The sequence below is a fragment of the Parasteatoda tepidariorum genome, chromosome 4, assembly GCF_043381705.1.
Source record: "Parasteatoda tepidariorum isolate YZ-2023 chromosome 4, CAS_Ptep_4.0, whole genome shotgun sequence".
NCBI classification, from domain to species: Eukaryota; Metazoa; Arthropoda; class Arachnida; order Araneae; family Theridiidae; genus Parasteatoda; species Parasteatoda tepidariorum.
Window position 1 is genome coordinate 76279740 of NC_092207.1, and position 19392 is coordinate 76299131.

Consider the following 19392-nt stretch of genomic DNA (forward strand, 5'->3'; position numbering starts at 1 on the left):
CTTTCCTTGTTATAGACATTTGTTTTGAGAATTTTAACTAAAAAAGGTAAAATGGTAAGTTTTCGAATATCCTTATTGAAACTTAACTACTTTCCCTTTTTTTATACATAAATATCTCAGGACATATCTCAGGACTGTTTTACATTTGAGATTTTCTTGGCTCCTTACGCCTTGTTCTTCTGTCTTACCTGTTGTCAATTTGTCATCGACTGTATTGGTTCTTTGACCTATATTAACTTGGGACCTCCGTTTACCTGTGACCTTTTAATGTTTTCTTATGTTCACTTCAGGTACACGTTTTTTTTTTAATGGTTCACTTTATGTTTTACTGTTCCTGAATACATCAACAGTTTATACTTTGTGTCCTTTATATCCTGTCACAATGTTAATGATCGCTTTGGTTTAGCGACCCAACTAACTCTGTAATATTACTCGTATTAATCCTATGTACTGCCTGCACATGATGCATTGTATGTCATACTGTACTTTCATGCGATGTGTTGTAAAATTTTTCATTTGTGTCTTTGGATCACTATAAGGGAAGCCCCGTCGGCTTCGGCACTATAAGGCGGGACTCTCGGAGCATTTTAATTATTTTACTGCTGTTGCCATCAGACTCTGTAATGTTTACATAATGTTACTCTGTAATGTTACTTTTTGTATTTTATGTACTTTTCTGTTTTTCTTGATTTTAATAAGCATTTACCCGTATGCCCTAAATTGGGGCAGGTCGGGGTAAATATTTCATAAATATCTCAGGACACTGATAAGCTTAATTTAAAAGGACTCAAGAATAGAACCGTCTGCAAGAGACACTCAAATCGGTAAATATAGCAGATCTTTCGTCTTAAGCCTTCATGTTAGATCAGCTATTTTTAAGCGAAGAGTTGCATCTATCGGACGCATTGAGATGCGATTATCGCAATGTGTTGGATAGACGTGATCACCTATAAGAAGTTTACTGTACTCAGCATTAGGGGGCGTACACGAGCTCTAGAGTTGCGGATGCCATTTTCCTTTTAAAATAAAATTCTAATTTTTACAGAAAAATAAATTATTTTTGTTAGGCCTACTAAAATCAAAAAGGTGCTCAAAAACTTAGTATAAGTGCATATCACTTCAAAGTAGTAGCATCAAATGACCAAGGTACGGCATATAGAGATCCAAGGTACAACACCAATTTTCCTGATTTTTTTTAATGTTTTTTGAAGTGCATGATAGAACACGAAAGATTAATCGAAAAACATATTAGGTATATTCGATGAAATATCAAATTTATTTAAATCATGACTAAGTTGCTTGAATCAAAGAGAAAAGTTCAAATTGGTGCAATGCACAACACTCTCCCCTTTATAAAGAAAAAAGACAACACTGATTTTAAAATTTAGCATGTCTTCATAAGGAAATAAATATATACACGCAATAAAGCAACTATTAAATATGTACAACTCTTACAAAATAAAATGATTTATGATTTACAGTTATAACATTACCAAATCAAAAAACAAATGCAGTTGTTTCGTGTAAATTGCATAAAAGCGATGAAGCTGCTCATAAATAGTTTTGAAAATATAAGCTTAAATAAAATCAGAAAATATTCAAATTCTTTAATAATGATTCCAGGCTAAAAAGACAATCTATTCAAGTTTCATTTGTATTATAAACAAAATCTATAATTTAAAATATAGCATTTATATTGCAATTATAGAATTATAGTTCTTCTTCTACTTGATTAATTTAATTGATAAAAATTTGATAATAGGCAAATAAGATGTAATGTCTCAAATAAGAATATTTTCATTTTTCACACGTTCGATTAACTCAGGCTTTCTTATCATCAGCAATAGGAGGAGTTTTTTCTTTCAATCCTTCATTTCCACTTCCTTTCAAAATGTCATCTTTCTTTTCTAGAGCACCATCATCTTTACTACCATCTTTCTTCAATATTTTGCCTTTCTTTCCTAAATCATCCGTAGCACCCTCTGAATTACTGGAATCACCATCGGCTCCCAGCAATTTCTCGTGTTTCTTCAACGTAGAATCAAGATCACTGCCACCAGCTCCATCTAACCCATCTCCATCCCCACCTAAAACATCTCCCTTTTCTCCAACTCCACCTAAATCACCTCCTTTAGCTCTACTTAACCCAACTCCATCCCTACCTAAAACGCCTTCTTTTCCTCCAGCTCCTCCTAAACCAACTTCTTTTCCTCCAACTCCACCTAAACCATCTCCTTTAGCTCCACCTAACCCAACTCCATCCCCACCTAAAGCGCCTTCTTTTCCTCCAGCTACACCTAAATCATCTCCTTTAGCTCCACCTAACCCAACTCCATCCCCACCTAAAACATCTCCTTTTCCTCCAACTCCACCTAAATCATCTCCTTTAGCTCCACCTAACCCAACTCCATCCCCACCTAAAGCGCCTTCTTTTCCTCCAGCTACACCCAAATCACCTCCCTTTCCTCCAACACCTAAATCACCTCCTTTTCCTCCAACTCCACTTAAATCAGCCCCTTTATCTCCACCTAACGCCACTCCATCTCCACCTAAAACGCCTCCCTTTTCTCCAGCTCCACCTACATCACCTCCTTTTTCTCCAACTCCACCTAAATCTACTCCTTTAGCTCCACTACCACCAGCTCCTCCTAAACCACCTTCTTTTCCTCCAATTCCACCTAAACCATCTCCTTTAGCTCCGCCTAACCCAACTCCATCCCCACCTAAAGCATCTCCTTTTCCTCCAACTCCACCTAAACCATCTCCTTTAGCTCCCCCTAACCCAACTCCATCCCCACCTAAAGCGCCTTCTTTTCCTCCAGCTACACCCAAATCACCTCCCTTTCCTCCAACACCTAAATCACCTCCTTTTCCTTCAACTCCACTTAAATCATCCCCTTTATCTCCACCTAACGCCACTCCATCTCCACCTAAAACGCCTCCCTTTTCTCCAGCTCCACCTACATCACCTCCTTTTCCTCCAACTCCACCTAAATCTACTCCTTTAGCTCCACTACCACCAGCTCCTCCTAAACCACCTTTTTTTCCTCCACTTCCACCTAAACCATCTCCACTACCACCAGCCCCACCTAAACCCTTCATCTTTTCATCCTTTTTTAACACGTTATCAGTATTTCCTAAACCGTCTTTATTTCCTTCAACTCCTTTTAACTTTTCACCTTCCTTTCCCAAACCACCATCTGAACTTTTTGAATCTCCCCCTTCACCTGAACTGCCAGCTTTCTCACCTCCAATATTTAACTTTTTCTCTTTCCCCAAAGCACCATCAGCTCCACCTAATACACCGTCTTTGCTTTCACCATCCTTTAGAATTTTTTCTTTCTTTCCTAAGTCACCACCAGCTCCAGCTAAATCATCATCTTTTCCACCTGGGCTACCTAACTTATCATTCTTTTTTTCTAATGCCCCACCAGGAGAATTATCTTTTCCATTCGTATCTTTTAATTTTTCGTCCTTTTTTCCTACAGCATCCTTATCACCTGCAATACCTGGTACTTTGTCCTTTCCAGAAGCATCATTAGTTCCTCCTAATCCACTATCTTTACCATCATCTTTCTTCAGAATTTTGTCTTTTGCTCCTAATCCACCATCCTTGTCATTCAAAATTTTATCCTTTTGTCCTAGTCCACCATCCTTGTCACTCAACACTCCATCTTTTTTTTCCGATCCCCCATTTTTGTCACTCAACTTCCCATCTTTTTTATCTGATCCCCCATCCTTCTCACTCAATACTTCATCTTTTTTTCCTAATCCACCAGTCTTGTCGCTCAACAATTTATCTTTTTTTTTCGATCCACCATCCTTGTCACTCAACACTCCATCTTTTTTTTCCGATCCCCCATCTTTGTCACTCAACTTTCCATCTTTTTTATCCGATCCCCCATCCTTATCACTCAATACTTCATCTTTTTTTCCTAATCCACCAGTCTTGTCGCTCAACAATTTATCTTTTTTTTCCGTTCCCCCATCTTTGTCACTCAGCTTTCCATCCTTTTTTCCTAATCCACTATCTTTGTCATTCAACGTTTTATCCTTTTGTCCCAATACCCCATCCTCGTCATTCAATATTCCATCTTTTTTTTCTGATCCCCCATCCTTGTCACTCAATACTTCATCTTTTTTTCCTAATCCATCAGTCTTGTCGCTCAACAATTTATCTTTTTTTTTCGATCCCCCATCTTTGTCACTCAGCTTTCCATCCTTTTTTACTAATCCACTATCCTTGTCATTCAACGTTTTATCCTTTTGTCCCAATACCCCATCCTTGTCATTCAAAATTCCATCTTTTTTTTCTGATCCCCCATCCTTGTCACTCAATACTTCATCTTTTTTTCCTAATCCATCAGTCTTGTTGCTCAACAATTTATCTTTTTTTTCAGATCCCCCATCTTTGTCACTCAGCTTTCCATCCTTTTTTCCTAATCCACTATCCTTGTCATTCAACGTTTTATCCTTTTCTCCCAATACCCCATCCTTGTCACTCAACAGTCCATCTTTTTTTTCTGATCCCCCATCCTCGTCACTCAACACTTCACCTTTATTTCCTAATCCACCATTCTTGTCGCTTAACAATTTATCTTTTTTTCCCAATCCACCATCTTTGTCATTCAACACTTCATCCTTTTTTCCTAATGCACCATCTTTATCACTCAACTTTTTGTCTTTTTTTTCTAAAGCAGAATCAGAGTCACCTTTTTTACCCCCAACATTATCCAACAACTTTTTGTCTTTCTCTGAGTCACCATTACCTCCTCCTAATTCCCCCTCTTTTCCTTCCTTTGCCTTCCCAATTTCTGCTTTCTTTTTTAAGCTTTCATCAGTTCCACCTAAACCATCATCTTTACCATCCTTCTTTCCTAAGATACTATCAGTAGCACCATCTTTCCCCCCTGCTCCATTTAAAGTTTCGTCCTTCTTTTTTAAAACTCCCCCACTTTCCCCTAATCCACCATCTTTCCCGTTTGCAGTTTTTGACGTTTTGCCTTTCTTACTTATAGAATCACCAGTTCCTCCCAAGCCATCTTTTTTACCTCCTCCTTTTAGAATACCTTCTTTTTTTCCAGGAGCTCCACCATCTGTTTCCTTCAAACCGATGTCTTTATCTCCAGTATTTTCCTGCGTTTCATCTTTCTTTTCTGAACCACCACTAGCGCCACTTATAACACCGTCTTTTCCAGAAACATCTTTCAACAAGTCATCTTTTTTTCCCGAATCATCTCCCTCTTTGTCTTTACCATCAGCATCTTTTGTTTTTTCTTCCTTCTTACCTAAAGCACTGTTTTGTCCACCATCTTTATCTCCTCCACCAACTGCGCCATTCTTTCCATTTGCATCTCCTAACAATTCATCTTTCTTTTCTAAGTTATCACCAACTCCTTGGTTGCCGCCTACATTTCCAGCTTTATCATTATCCTTCTTCCCCAAAATTCCATCAGCTCCGCTTAAATCACCATCTTTACCACCTGCATCGCTCACCTTTTGTTTTTCTAAGCCAGTATCAACTCCCTCAAGTCCACCGCTTTCTTCCCCAGCGCCATTTAACTTATCGTCTTTTTTACCCAAAGCACTACTATCACCTGTGCCTCCCAGTATTTCATCGTTTCTTATAAGCCCATCATTTCCCCCTGAACCACTACTTCCCTCTCCAGAGTCTTTTTCTATTCCTTCAGTTTCCTCTGGAGCGTCACCACTTCTTTCTGGTTTATGACTCCTTTCATGATGTCTTGATCTATGATTTCTATACGGATGTCTTGCAGGACTATGCGCACCTTCTTCTGGTTCATGATCGCCTTCATTATATTCATGTTCGTATCTCTCGGGTGCTTGGCTTTCTCTATCATGAGCATGTCTTGGAATACCATCTTCCCTGGAATGGTCTCTATGTCCATGGCCTCGATGTCTTCCTCCATGTTTCCCATGCCTTTCGCTGCCATTCTGTCCTTCATGATTTCCAGATAGACTTCTTAAAACTGAATCGTCTTCTCCACCACCTTCTGAGTCATATTCTTCAGACGAGTCTTCATAAGAGTTATCACCGCTGCTATCATAATCAGAAGATTCATAACCTGGAAAATAAGGAAATTAAAATTTTAACTATACATTTTAAAATTTACGGTAACAAAAATGCAGGTTAAGGTATATAAGTTACAGATTAGATATAGGTTGTATGCAGGTCTCTATTTTAGCAAATAAACTAAACTCTGTGGCTCAACAGCTCATAGAGTACCCAGGGCTACTGTGCCGTCTCATTTTTCTTGACCTTGGGCTCTGTGGAGCAGATGTTCCAGTTAGGTGGTCAACCGAACACTGAACCCCCAGTGTTTAGTCCCCAAGTAGCTTGGTACTCATTTTATGGACCAACTGAAGGGATGAAAGGCTGAGTCAACCTTGCTCGGCCCTAAGATCGAACCGAGGATCAGTGACACGAGAGCGCGAAGAGCTACTACTCAACCACTGGGTGTCATTTTAGTAAATAGAGATATTTAAATTGTGAGACGGATCTTGATCAGTTGTCCTTCAACAGTCGTCAAATAATTATTTACATATTCCGGCTGTAAAAGGGAACAATGCATTTCCCCCATTAACTCTTGTTGCTATTGGCAACCAATTGATCAATGAGTGCATAATGTGAATGGATGGATATTTTTTTAAATTTCGCCAGTTTAGACATATCTATACGTATTGGATTAACAAATCTAGAAATGTATATTTGTTTTTAAATTAAAACTTCTCATTAAATTAGAGAAAAATTCTTCTATCATACGGCTTATTAAAAGCGATTCAAACATCATTTACAAACTTTGCACAATTTATAAACCATTGATTTTAAAACATTTATAACCTAAAAAGTGACTGGCGTGGTCCGGCTATCCGATTAAGGTTTTTGTAGGCTGATTTGGTGGTCGCTTTATTAATTTTGGCTAGGATGATCGACTACTTGTTGACACTATATCTCTGCCCATAGGCGCAAAATTGTGATTGTGCCTTTTTTGATCATGGCTTGGTTTGGAGCACTGTGTCGGAAAGTCTAGTCACTGTGTGGTGGCTCAGGGGAGCATTCGCTTTCCAATGAGGTGACTTGGGTTCGAATCCCAGCAATAGCTGGTCGATACGTATTCCGCATCCAGCTTGCACCGATGACAGTGCTGACGTAAAAATACCTTCGAAGGTAGACGGATCATGGGTTAGAGTCCCCTTGCAGTCAGGCTTACCGTGAGAGGTTTTCGTGGTTTTCCTCTCCATGCAACGCGAATGCGGGTTAGTTCCATCAAAAAGTCCTCCACGAAGGCAAATTTCTTTCAATACTTGATCCAGGAGTTCTATTGTTTTCTGGGTTGGGTTCAAAATTACAAGGCTACAGAGTTGAACATTAGTAGTCGTAAACCCGAAATTGGGTCTGCTGTTTAACGACGGTTATAAAATTAAAAAAAATCACTGGGTTCCCGTGAGCTCTATCACTGTGTTGGTTATCACTTGCTCCTGAAAGGCTCTATGATGGGAGTTTTGAAATCTTACCTCAAAAATGTCTACTATGTTCTATTTTATTCTCCATCAAACATTTAATTTTCAAAGTAGGAAAGAAAACAATAGCAAAAAAGTTATTTGCTCGAAAAATACAGGGGAACAAAATTTAGTGTTCATTTACATGATAATTTTAGAAGTTTACATTATTGTTCATTGATATTGCATCCAAATTATGCAAGGTCATGAATACTTCCTCTTCTTTAATTCGGATTTAGGGATTTTAATTCTAAAATAAGTTTTGCTCCAGAAGCTACAGATTTTTTTAAACGACATTTTAATCTAATTCTTGTCGAATTGTACAAGTTTAAAAGCGTTATATATAGCAGAAAGCCGCACAAATGTTGCGCCAAACTGAAGCGAGTTAGGGCACAGCATCAGGATTAAAAATGCACATTAAACAATCCCCAGAAATGTCATCCTAGGCAGCTAGGGACGCTCCCTTATTACGAACTGTTCTTCGGAACAGGTCATAGTAGGAAAATGCCCCTAGCGGCGAATGACTACATTGCCGGTCTGGGGGTCCTAATTTTAATCCTAATGATCTCCCTAACTCCCTTAAAACTTTGTAACAACATTTATGTGACCCCCTGTTATATATAGAATTTTTAAACTTGTTCATTTCCACAAAAAATATACAAAAATGATCTTTAAAAAAACTGTTGCTTAGAGAGAGTAACTCGTTGCATATTTGAAATAAGCCACACGAAAGTGATCTAAGATCTATAAAAAAAATTCCTTGTAACAGAAAAAAAATTGCTCAACAACGTAATTGTTTTTTTCCCTAAGACCATTTTTAAATAAAAATAGCGATAATAATTATAAAACTCAAAGTTGTAACGGATAGTTAATTCGTAGCACCAGATGGCGCTACCTCTCTATCCGCATAAACAATAACAATAGTCTCCATTCTGACTTATGATGTGAGATTACGCAAGATGAGCTCTTCGAATATTCTTGGTTCCCTTTTACCCCAATCAGTTTGGGTAAAACTTAAAATTTACTTTTTATGTTAGTTAATGTTGTGTTGTTACTCTTTATTGTTAAATGAATGTGTGAATGTATAATTAAAATACTGAGCTCTTCATGATGGTGTTTATTTCCATCCTCTTGCGTCCTTACAAAGTGTTATTATTTATAACAAAAAGCAGATCAAGGGACTTTAATTGAAAACAAATTACAGCAATGATTTATATACGTTGAGAAAAATTTAAAATTAAATTTAATTTTCAAAGGGTTTTCAAATTAATTAGAACAATTCTTTTGAAATATGTCAATTAAACGACCTTGCCGATTTCAAATTTTTTCAGTGAGATTTTACGACTGATATTCATTAAGTTTTATTTACGGTTTTCTTACATTAGCGTGAAAAACCAAAAAACCCAAACATCTTATTGAAATATAATAGAAACGAGCCATTAAGTTGTTGGATCACGCTATTGATCGAAAACGTTTACGTAATATCGATATTAAATTTTATTTTCATGTTTTTGACTCCAACAGAATTTATCACAAAACTAAGCAAATTGTAAATAGTATTTTTATTTTGAACGATTTTAAAACAATTTTAAAAAATATTTATTTAGTCGCATGCATTATACATTTTAATATTTATAACAGTACCAAACAAAATACTGCCTACTGTTTCAGTATTTATGTTTATTACCTATCAATTCTTGCGAAAACTTAACCAAAATAATACTGTTCTTTTTTTTTCCTGCCATCAGTGCCTATTCAAAATTCCGTAAATTGAATTTTTTTTCTTCTATTGCACAACTATTTCTTTTATTTAAATTAAATTTTTTGAAATATTAGGCTAAAAAACACGTTTGAAAATATAGCTATATATCTTGGGATTATAATAAGTTTTTAAATAAATACAAAGAAAATAATAAAAAAAAACTTGTTTGGAGGCAAAATTTTCAGCAATTTTCCAAAATGAAATCAGCGACAGTCAATATATACCAGGGGTGGCCAAACTCCTTGATAATCGAGCTATTTTTCAAAATTTGAAATTTTTGTTATTACGCATTAATATTAAATACGTATTTAAAAGGTACGCAAAAAAGGTATTAAATTTTCTTCTTACAGAAATTATATTTATTGAAAACATATAAATAAAAGTACAAAATATCTGTATTGAATTTAAATATTAAAAATTAAACACATTCATTTTACTTCTCTTGATAATTGCTTAAAATTTGATGAATAATTGGTGACAGCACTTCTCAGTAATTCTTTGAGATGCTGGTTAGTTAATACTGATCGGTGTTTGGATTTCACGAATTTTAAAGTGGAATAAAATGATTCACGCAAATACGTTGTTCCGAATATTGAAATAATTCGACAAGCAGCCTTTTTTAATTCAAGATACTTCGATTCTGGTACAAATTTCCAAAATTCGGAACATACGGAACGATAATAATGTTTTTAAAATACAATAGAACAAAAATGAAAAGGGAACTCTGGTACATTTATCGAGAGCCACAAATAATCCATCAAAGAGTCGCATGTGGCTCGCGAGCCGCAGGTTGGCCACCCCTGATATATACCATCTCCTTTCCCATAAAGTAGTCACGTTATTTTCGACCAATAGCCTGAACCGGCCACTTTTGATTCGTTAAAGGCTACATAAAAATCTGCGCTAATAATTTTGCAACTGCTGCACCAAATAGACAGACAGCGTTATTTTCCCGTAGTTTCTTGGAACAGCTTTGCACTTTAATTTTTTATTTTCGGCAGGAAGCTAAACTTTTTTTTTGTTAGATTAAAATTTTTCTATCTTTCCAAGAGTGTATTGTGAAAAAAACTATTTTCTCCAATTTTTTAAATGGCTCCAATTTTATTATGACAAAACTGAATCCCTCATTTTAAAAACTGAAATATTATCAGAGATAAAATAATGTTGTTGTAGTTGTAGTTTCATTACGCAGGATCATTTACGTCGCACTAGAGCTGCACAATGGGCTATTGGCGACGGTCTGGGAAACATCCCTGAGGATGATCCGAAGACATGCCATCGCAATTTTGATCCTCTGCAGAGGGGATAGCACCCCCGCTTCAGTAGCCAGACGACCTGCACGCGAAGTCGAGCACTTTACGGTAGAACAGTTTAATGAGGACCAATACCGCACACCCTCGGTCCCTACGCAGACAAACCCAAGTGGTCACCCACCCGCACACTGACCGCAGCCAGTGATGCTCGCCTTAGGTGATCTGCTGGGAACCGCGTCTTAACGATCCACTGCGGGACGATAAAACAATTAAAAAATAATTTAAATAGATAAATAAAAAGACTATAACTACGAGTGTAAAATGTGCTCTCTGGTATAGTTTTTTTTGTTTTTTTTTTTTTTGTTAAAAAGAAAATTCTTTCGTTGAAATGACTGAGTGTGAAAATTAGGGATATTTTTTCCTCCTTTTGTTCAATAATGTAATAAATGCAATAAATTTCAATGATGTAATAAATTGGAGTAATTTGATAGAAATTCTATCAATAAGGGCGAATCATTAAAGGCTAAAAAATAATTATTTATGAGAAAAAAACACCTCAACAAAATCTAATGATAGCGTCGCAGGATCAAATGAAATCGTTGATACTGTGAAAGTTTTATGCTTCAATTCATGCACCAGGCAATCAGATATTCCATAAAATCAGAAACGTCTGACACAGTTTACCATGCTATCAATGATTTATTATATTTTAGCCAGAAAATCACATGGTAAGATCTAGTTCTCTCACAATTCCACATATTTTTGGTTGAAATTAATATAAGTCGTGAAGGTATCGTTTTACTATAAAATCATTTTGTATTTCGAATTTTAACGCATTTACCTGCAATGTTTATTTTTTCTTATTCTACTCCTTTTTTATTACGTTTTTGATTTCGATTGCTTCCTAAATAAAGAGCACAAAATTAAAGGACTTGTTTCTTTATTAAAAAACAGTTCTGTGATATTACCCTCACCGTAATTTGCTACATTTTAAGATGTACTTATTTTAATCGGTGTTTATATTTATTAATAGTTTTTATAATTATTGTTTTCGGAGCACATTACATTAATATAGTATTATACAATATAGTTTAAGAGGTTCGTTTAATGATTAAAAAATTCGATCAGCTTTACGTACAATGTGAAGTATGCAAAAATATATCAACCTGTTTGGTAAACGAAAATATTAAATTATGGTTGAGCATTCACAAAATTTGTAACAATATACTTATACTTTTAAATGTTATTTTAAAAGACTACTGCTAAGAAAAACTATTTATGTTCACTAATAGATATTAATAGAATTACCATGGAAATATTTAGATTTGAGAAGTTGAGGCATAAGCGTGAGCAAACAGAATTCTTTTTAGTACATATATTTTAAGTGAATAATTTCAACCTAGGTAGAAAACAACACGAAACAACAATTATCGCGGCTGACGAGTGGTAGCTAACAGTGTGTGGGGGTGGGGGCAGCCCCTTTATTTAAATAATAAAATGAAAACTGCGTTTTTTAAGAAGACTAAAAAAAAAAATTCAATTTTGACACATTCAAAACGAAAAATATAAAAAGCATTTATGAAAAACTTAAGATGAATTTTCGGTGTTTATATAAGTTTATTGGTGTAGATTATGTAGTTATTATTTTTGGTGTGACACTAGTGAGTGAAAAAATATGAAACTTCGATCAGATATTTTTAGTTACTTTATGCCAAAGTTGAAGTTTGTTATTTTTTCTCATGAAATTTAGATTAGAAAAAATTATTAACAATAGAATCATGATTTTTTGATGTCAAAAGGTAAATTACCTGTCTTCCGTTATTTAAGTTGAGTTTCAATTAAAGTTTTTTTTAATCGTTTTCGGCTTTTTCAATGTAAACGAACTAGTGGCAGTTAAATTTTTTTTTTTGCAGTCACATATATTAAGATAAAAAGGGATACTTCCCTCCTTTTTGAAATTTTCTACTAATTTTGGAGTCATTAAACTTAATTTTTAAACTTTTTTCAAACGAAATTAAGATGTATAATTCCGAATGGTTAACAAAAAATACATATTTTCCCCGTTTTTTGGATAAGATAACATGGACCGATACTCTTTATTAAAAAAATCCAAATTATCGTCTATTTTAATAGTATGTTAAAAAAAATATAGTTAAAGTATAGGATTCAATCTGGAACAACGGTAAATTTTAAGGATTTTCAATTTAGAAATGTGAAATTCTCAATGAATATCAATCCATTACAATATCTTGATTTTTGGCTTTTTCATCAGGAAGATGTGATGAGTGTGTGTATCGAACTTAAGATCGCGAATAAATCTTAAAAAAATATAGTTCAGCAAATTGGCGAATGTAAGCGTGCAAGGATAAAGGCTCCTAGTTTATAAAAATATTAAGTTATTCTGCCAAAATTAGAGTGATTAATAAGGTGATTTTCAAAGAAAAATAACTTTTAGCTCCCAGTTGCTTTTAAACAAGACGAAGTACTCAAATTCACTAATTTAATAAACACTTAACTTGCTCTTCAATTATTATATTTCTTTCGCAAAAGAAACAAAAATGACAAAAATTCAATCTTTTATTTTTGCAACTGGATTGTGAATTTTTTTTTTAATTTCATGATTACATTTCATTGATAACATGACTTTTTGTTTATTCTTATATCGCCGATTCTATCGAAAACATACAGAATTTGAATTGATTTGATTGTAATTATCTTAATAGTAATTTAAATAATTATAATTTAATTAATTATAAAATAAATAATTATAATAAAAATAATTATAATATAAATAATGATAATATAAATAATTATAATATAAATAATTATAATACAAATAATGATAATATAAATAATTATAATATAAATAATTATAATAAAAATAATTATAATATAAATAATTATAATACACGCTAATTAATACTTATAATAATTTGGAGTAAGCAGTAGGAAAGCTGAATATTAGTTAAAAAGGAATGAGAATAGAGGAATTAAAAAAAAAAAAAAAAAAGTGANAATAAAAAAAAAAAAAAAAAAAAGGGAATTAACTTACTTAGTAGTATAACTGTTATACAATCTCTTTCTTTGCCTTGAACTAAAAAATAAATAAATATAAAAACTGTTTTTCCAATTTGTGAACTTGATTGGCTTTGTTAAAAATTAGAACTAAAATTTCTACATGTAAACAAGTCATACCCATTTTTACAGAATAATTTATAATGATTTTCATGGAAAATTTATTTTTAGAATCTTAGCTTTTGTATGGTTATTTTCTTTCAAAATAGGAGCGATTCCCGCTTAGATTTGGCTTTATACTTCGTTTTCTAGCTTAAGAACATAGAATGTCGATAAAATTTATGAATACAATTTGTACCGATTTATTTTATGGTATTACCAAACAATTTTTAAGTGCCAGACTTTTAAAAAAAAATATCAATTCAACCTTAACTATCAATTATAACCCAACCTTAAGGCCCAAATGTGTTTCTCAATATCCGCACTTAATTTATATTTTTAGAATCCTTTTAAAAATTAAGGTAAAAGGTATATATATAGAAGAAGTTTCACATTAGAAGTTTCTACTTCTCAAATCAATATTTTTTGTTTTATAACCGTCGTCGAACAGCCGGCCCAATTTTGGGTCTACGACGACTAACGTTCAACTCCATAGCCTTATAATTTTGAACCCAATCCAGAAGACAAGGGAACTCCTGGATCAAGTATTGGGAGAAATGCCTTCGTGGAGGACTTTTTGATGGAGCTAACTCGCATTTGCATTACATGGAGAGGAAAACCATGAAAAGCTCCTACGGTTAGCTTGACGGCCAGGGGACTATAACCCATGATCTGTCTACCACTGAAGATATTTTACGTCAGTCTGTGGTCGGTGCTAGCCGGGTGCGGAATTCGAATCGACCAGCCATCAGAGGAATTCGAACCCACTTCACCTCATTAGAAGTCGAAGGCTCTCTACCCTGAGCCTCCATGGCTCTCAAATCAATATTCAAGCGAGGAAGGAAAAAAAAAACGCTATCGAATTTTAATTTGACAAAGGCACAACGCAAACAGGTTGGAGTTTCTTAACTATTTTGGTTTGATGTTTAAATTTGCCCCATAAATAAGGAGATCCCCGATGCCAGGAAAGAGGTTCAATCGGTTCTATTACGTGCTGTTGTGTATTTATGAGGAAGGCATAGTCTTTCTAAGCTAAGAACTTCTCCCGCCACAAAGTCTGAGGCCGTCTGGTGCTATGGAAACAAGAATGGCACATTTTAGAGAGGGTGGCTTCACTCTAGGACTAACACAATAGACAGAAGAAAAAGATTCCCTTTCACCCACCGACCCGAGCCGAAACCACTCCAAAACAGTGACCCCGCACCCCTACTTGAAATAGTCATACCTCGTTACCATAGTCACCGCCACAGGTCCAGCCGAATGTCTGGAGGAGTTCTTATTTTCGCCTAACTATAAACCTCTTCGCTTGCTTCAGAACCGGTTTTTGTTATATTTAGAACAAAGAAGTGGCTGTTATGAAGAAAATATTAACGTTTTGGCTTTAGTCACGGTTAACAGTTAACTTAGCTTCGCCATAAAATAAAAATTTGATTAATTGTCCATTGCAATAAAGAAAGGGGGAATTGCTGAACATCAAAATTTTGTTTGATTGCGGGTTGAAATCTTAAAGTGTTTCTAATGATTGTACTAAAACTCCTCTTTGTTTTAGCCCGTAACCAAATACAAATTTGTTGTTCTGTACAACCGCCTTCCTCAATTGCGATTTGTCAAATTTCGGTAGCGTTTTTTTAACTCCTGGGAAAAATATTACTTTGAGATTTAACTAAATGTCTACACTTTTTAGTCTTCATTATTAGGAAGGCTTTCTTTTCAGTTCAAAAGAATTTATTGCTTTCTCCCCAAAAAAAAACACTGATATCGAAAGAGTTAAGAATTTTTGTGTTAGGCACGATATTGAAAAATATAAATAAATAAATCTATATGTAGTTGAGGCGACCTGTGACTAATTTAAATTAGCAAGACGCCAATTTGAACTTCAAAAAAGTCCATCTACATATTTAGTATCTACTCAATGTTATGATCTTTAGTTAGAATAGAAAAGTTGTGTTCTAGCATTTTTTTTTGCATTCTGCTCTAGATTATTTAGTTCTAGCATTTGCCGGACCTCTTCAGACGCATACTTTAAATAATGACCGAAAATACGGTTTTTAAGCAGAATGGATAGTAATAAGAAAGTAAGTTCAAAACCGCGATAAAATACTTATTTAATTTAACTTAATTTACCTTATTTTTATTGTTTGTAATTATTTCAAAGAATTATACATTTTAATTTTTAGCATTTGTTTGCATATTGTAGCATATTTTTATAGTGTACTTATTCGCCTTTTGGTAACGAAACAAATTCCACTAGAGTCAAATAATTTATATGCCATAAAGGGCACAAACGTTACTTTAATTAAATTTACCTTTAAAAAAAAAAACTGAAAATTTAAATTTTCAGTTAGTATCCAATGGCCAGTAGATTCTAATGTCTTAGCGACTTTTTTCTCATACCTAATGGATGGTGACTGATATGGACAGGTTCTTTTATTTAAATAGCAACTTTTTGCAAACTATTTGTTTATTTATTTTTTTGCTTGAACTAAATAATAGTTTAAAGAAATTCATATTAGAAATAATCTACGGCTGTAAAAAAATTAATTCAACAATAAAAATAATATAAATGTTTGACAAAATTTAGCTAAACATACTGACTTCAAAGAAGATTATGTAAAAATATTTGGGGTGGCAAAATACATTTACAGGCCTGACTACTACTACGCTTTCTGCAAATTATTTTATGGAGTGGTAAATATTTGAGAACTTTTGGTAATGTTGCCAATATTTTAAAAACCTCACTACGAAAGAGCTTGGATCAAAGTGGTGTTGCATATGAACTTTGAAATTCTTTATAAGCAGTGGTGTGGGAAATAAGTTTAAATGAATTAAAAATAACACATTAAAACAAAAACATAGCAACCACTAGTATAAATTTTCACAAAAAGCGTAGAAAGTTGGCGGCCCTGCATTTAATGTACAAAGTTGGCAACTTAGAAATTTGTGAATGGTGAAAGAACTCTCCTTCCACATGAATCTTTCCACCACAAAGTGATGGATTCTGAAGAACCTAAATTTTGAATGGCGACATTTAATGAAAATTTTAATGAAAATTCTGTTTCTATAGATGTACTTTTATAATTATACGAGGTTTGTTTTTTTTTTAAAAAAAAGAGATGGAAAAAGTGACCGGTTGTTTATTTAGTTTAGGTCGTAAATTTTTTTTGTTGCTGCCTTGCCACGTAGCGAGTGGCTATTTTCGATTTTCAAATCAACTTTCTTAAGATTTTTTCATTGTAATTAAAAACCTAAACCAACGACGGTAGATCCAATTGAATCTATGAGTCTGAAAATCAGTCATCTCCACTTTTTTACAAAATTGAGATTCTTATATTTTTAAGTTTAGCTGACGTAGATACATAGCTATAGGTATAAAAATTTCACGTCCACTTACTTGGTATAGAAAATTTTGCGCAGTAAAAAAAGCTCTCTACAAATCAAGCTAATACTTAACTATTCAGTTTGTTGTCTCTCCTGTAAAATTAGTTTTTTTTTTAATTTTTTGAAGATGACCGGTTTTCTAATTCATTGATTCAATAATATTTTTGCTTATACACTAATTACATATTTGAATTTATAAAAGCTTGAGCAAACAGGAAAAATACTAAAATACTTTTTTGTTCACCAAATGTTGCTCGCTAATATTGGACACTAGGTCTGTGGAAGTAAATATGTTTAAAAACTTAGAGTGCAAATGTTTAAAATATATAATTCTTCATTAAAAAAAAAAAACATAAATTAAGGCAAAATAGCTTTTTTCTTACTCAATGGATAGGAGGTGGACTGCAAAACCAAGATTGCAAATCCAATGCAGAAAATGAGGTTCATTGCAAGCCTCCCGAATTGTGGAACTATTTTTCTGATGACTGCTTGACACTCTTACTAACAATGTAAAGTGAAGGTTTTCCAAAGATGCTCAACTCAAAAATAAATTAAGAAATATAAGCACAAAAATTGTTTCTCTTCTTGAACGACCAGCAATTTTTCTTTTGTGTAACCACCTGCCCTTGCCAATTATAAGACAAAATATTGAAACCTTAGATTATGCGAAAAACAAAAACTCTTGTACCAACAATGAACTAAGTCTTAAACTAATTGGATATTCCGAGTATTTTTCAAAATGATTTTTACTTAAAAAATAGTGGCAACAAAATACTGTTTGTGCAGGTGCTTCCGCCGTTTTGTTTATCTTTAGAATAATTTCTTAATTAAATACGCCATTGGTAAGCACGTTTTTAAAAACAACAAATTAAATTACCCACTTTAGTAAGTAAATGATGTCATTTTAAAAATTATTTTTAGGACTAGGAGTAACTAGCTTTTACCCGATTACAACTGTAGTAATTGGTTACGGATAATACCAATTGATTACAGATAATAATTACGCAGTCATCAATATTACGTAAATGAGGAATTTTTAAGAGTATTTTCAAGATGTGAAGTATTTTTTTTTACTGATTAATACAGTACTAATTGATAAGAATAGGAATAATTTCAACTAATTACAAATAATAATTGCATAGCAATCAAATAGCATACGGATTGCATCAATTAAAGTGATTTTTACTTTTTTTGTACAGAGTAAATATTAATTTGCATAAATCACCAAATGAAAGGAGATACTTCAACTTTACCAGGCTTTTATAAGTTAAATTGCTATAATGTGATACCTGAAACAGTTATTCCTCCTTCCTCACTTTAACATTGGAGCATTTTGATAACACATTTTAGTTATAATTCTCCGGCCACAAGTTTTGAAATCAAGCATAGTATTATTTGTAGTCATACAGTCTTTACAGTTCATAGTTACTTGTACCACTCTTTAATTTTCTGTCATATACCATCTAAAGAACTACTCTCTGAATCACTCAGTGTGTGATAAAAAACATCAACAAAACAGCAAGCATAAACTAAATAATTAATTGTTAGGTTAGGAGAACAATTTCATAAGCAAGAACGGCAGCCATATGGCAATATATTTCCAAATTTATTCCGAGAACAGGTCATCTCCAGGATATGACATGTTTTCGAACTGGAGCCGCGATGGCTCAGGGGGTAGAGCGTTCGCCTTCCAATGAGGTGAACCGGGTTCGAATCCCAGAGATGGCTGGTTGATACGAATCTGCATCCGGCTTGCACCGACCACAGTGTTGACGTGAAATATCCTCTGGTAGATGAATCAGGTTTGAGTCCCTTTGCTTTCAGGCTAACGGTGGAGGATCTCGTAGTCTCCCTCACCATGTAACGCAAATGCAAGTTAGTTCCATCAAAGGCAAATTTTTCCCAATACTTAATCCAGGAGAATTCCAAAAATTGGGTCGGCTGTTCAACGATTGTTATAAAAATAAATAAATAAAATGTTTTCGAACTGAATTGAGATTTTATTGCTTACTATAGGAAATAGGAGGAGATGAATTTTTTCTAGCCTAACTATCTACCGCAGCTAAATTTGCAAGAATCTCAATTTTGAAAAAAAAAAAAAAAAAAAAAAAAAAAAAAAAGTGGAGATGACTGGTTTTCGAACACATCGATTTAATTATCTATCATTAATTTTGCCCTTGCCGAAGGTTTAACATTATTAGATAGAACAAAACTCGTACGTTTTTAGTAGTTCATTCCATTAAAATAAAACTTTTACCTGCATTCAGTATCATTTGGCATGTTGCTGTTGCTCGAGGTAAACTA

At 33.8% G+C, this 19392-nt stretch overlaps 1 protein-coding gene across 2 annotated transcripts; it reads right to left on the reverse strand.

Moving 5' to 3' along the window:
- Positions 1–1582: 1582 nt before the first annotated feature.
- Positions 1583–17701, reverse strand: LOC107442250 (uncharacterized PE-PGRS family protein PE_PGRS54). 2 transcript variants are annotated; one of them, XM_016055765.4, is made up of 3 exons: positions 17472–17623; positions 13589–13630; positions 1583–6086 (listed from the first exon to the last, which is right to left on the reverse strand). In XM_016055765.4, the coding sequence occupies exons 1-3, from the start codon at positions 17533–17535 to the stop codon at positions 1822–1824; spliced, it is 4371 nt and encodes a 1456-aa protein (XP_015911251.2). In that variant the 5' UTR covers positions 17536–17623; the 3' UTR covers positions 1583–1821. The 2 variants fall into 2 exon arrangements, with proteins under 2 accessions (XP_015911251.2, XP_015911252.2); XM_016055766.4 differs by lacking the exon at positions 13589–13630 and having other exon boundaries at positions 17472–17701.
- Between the last annotated feature and the right edge of the window lie 1691 nt (positions 17702–19392).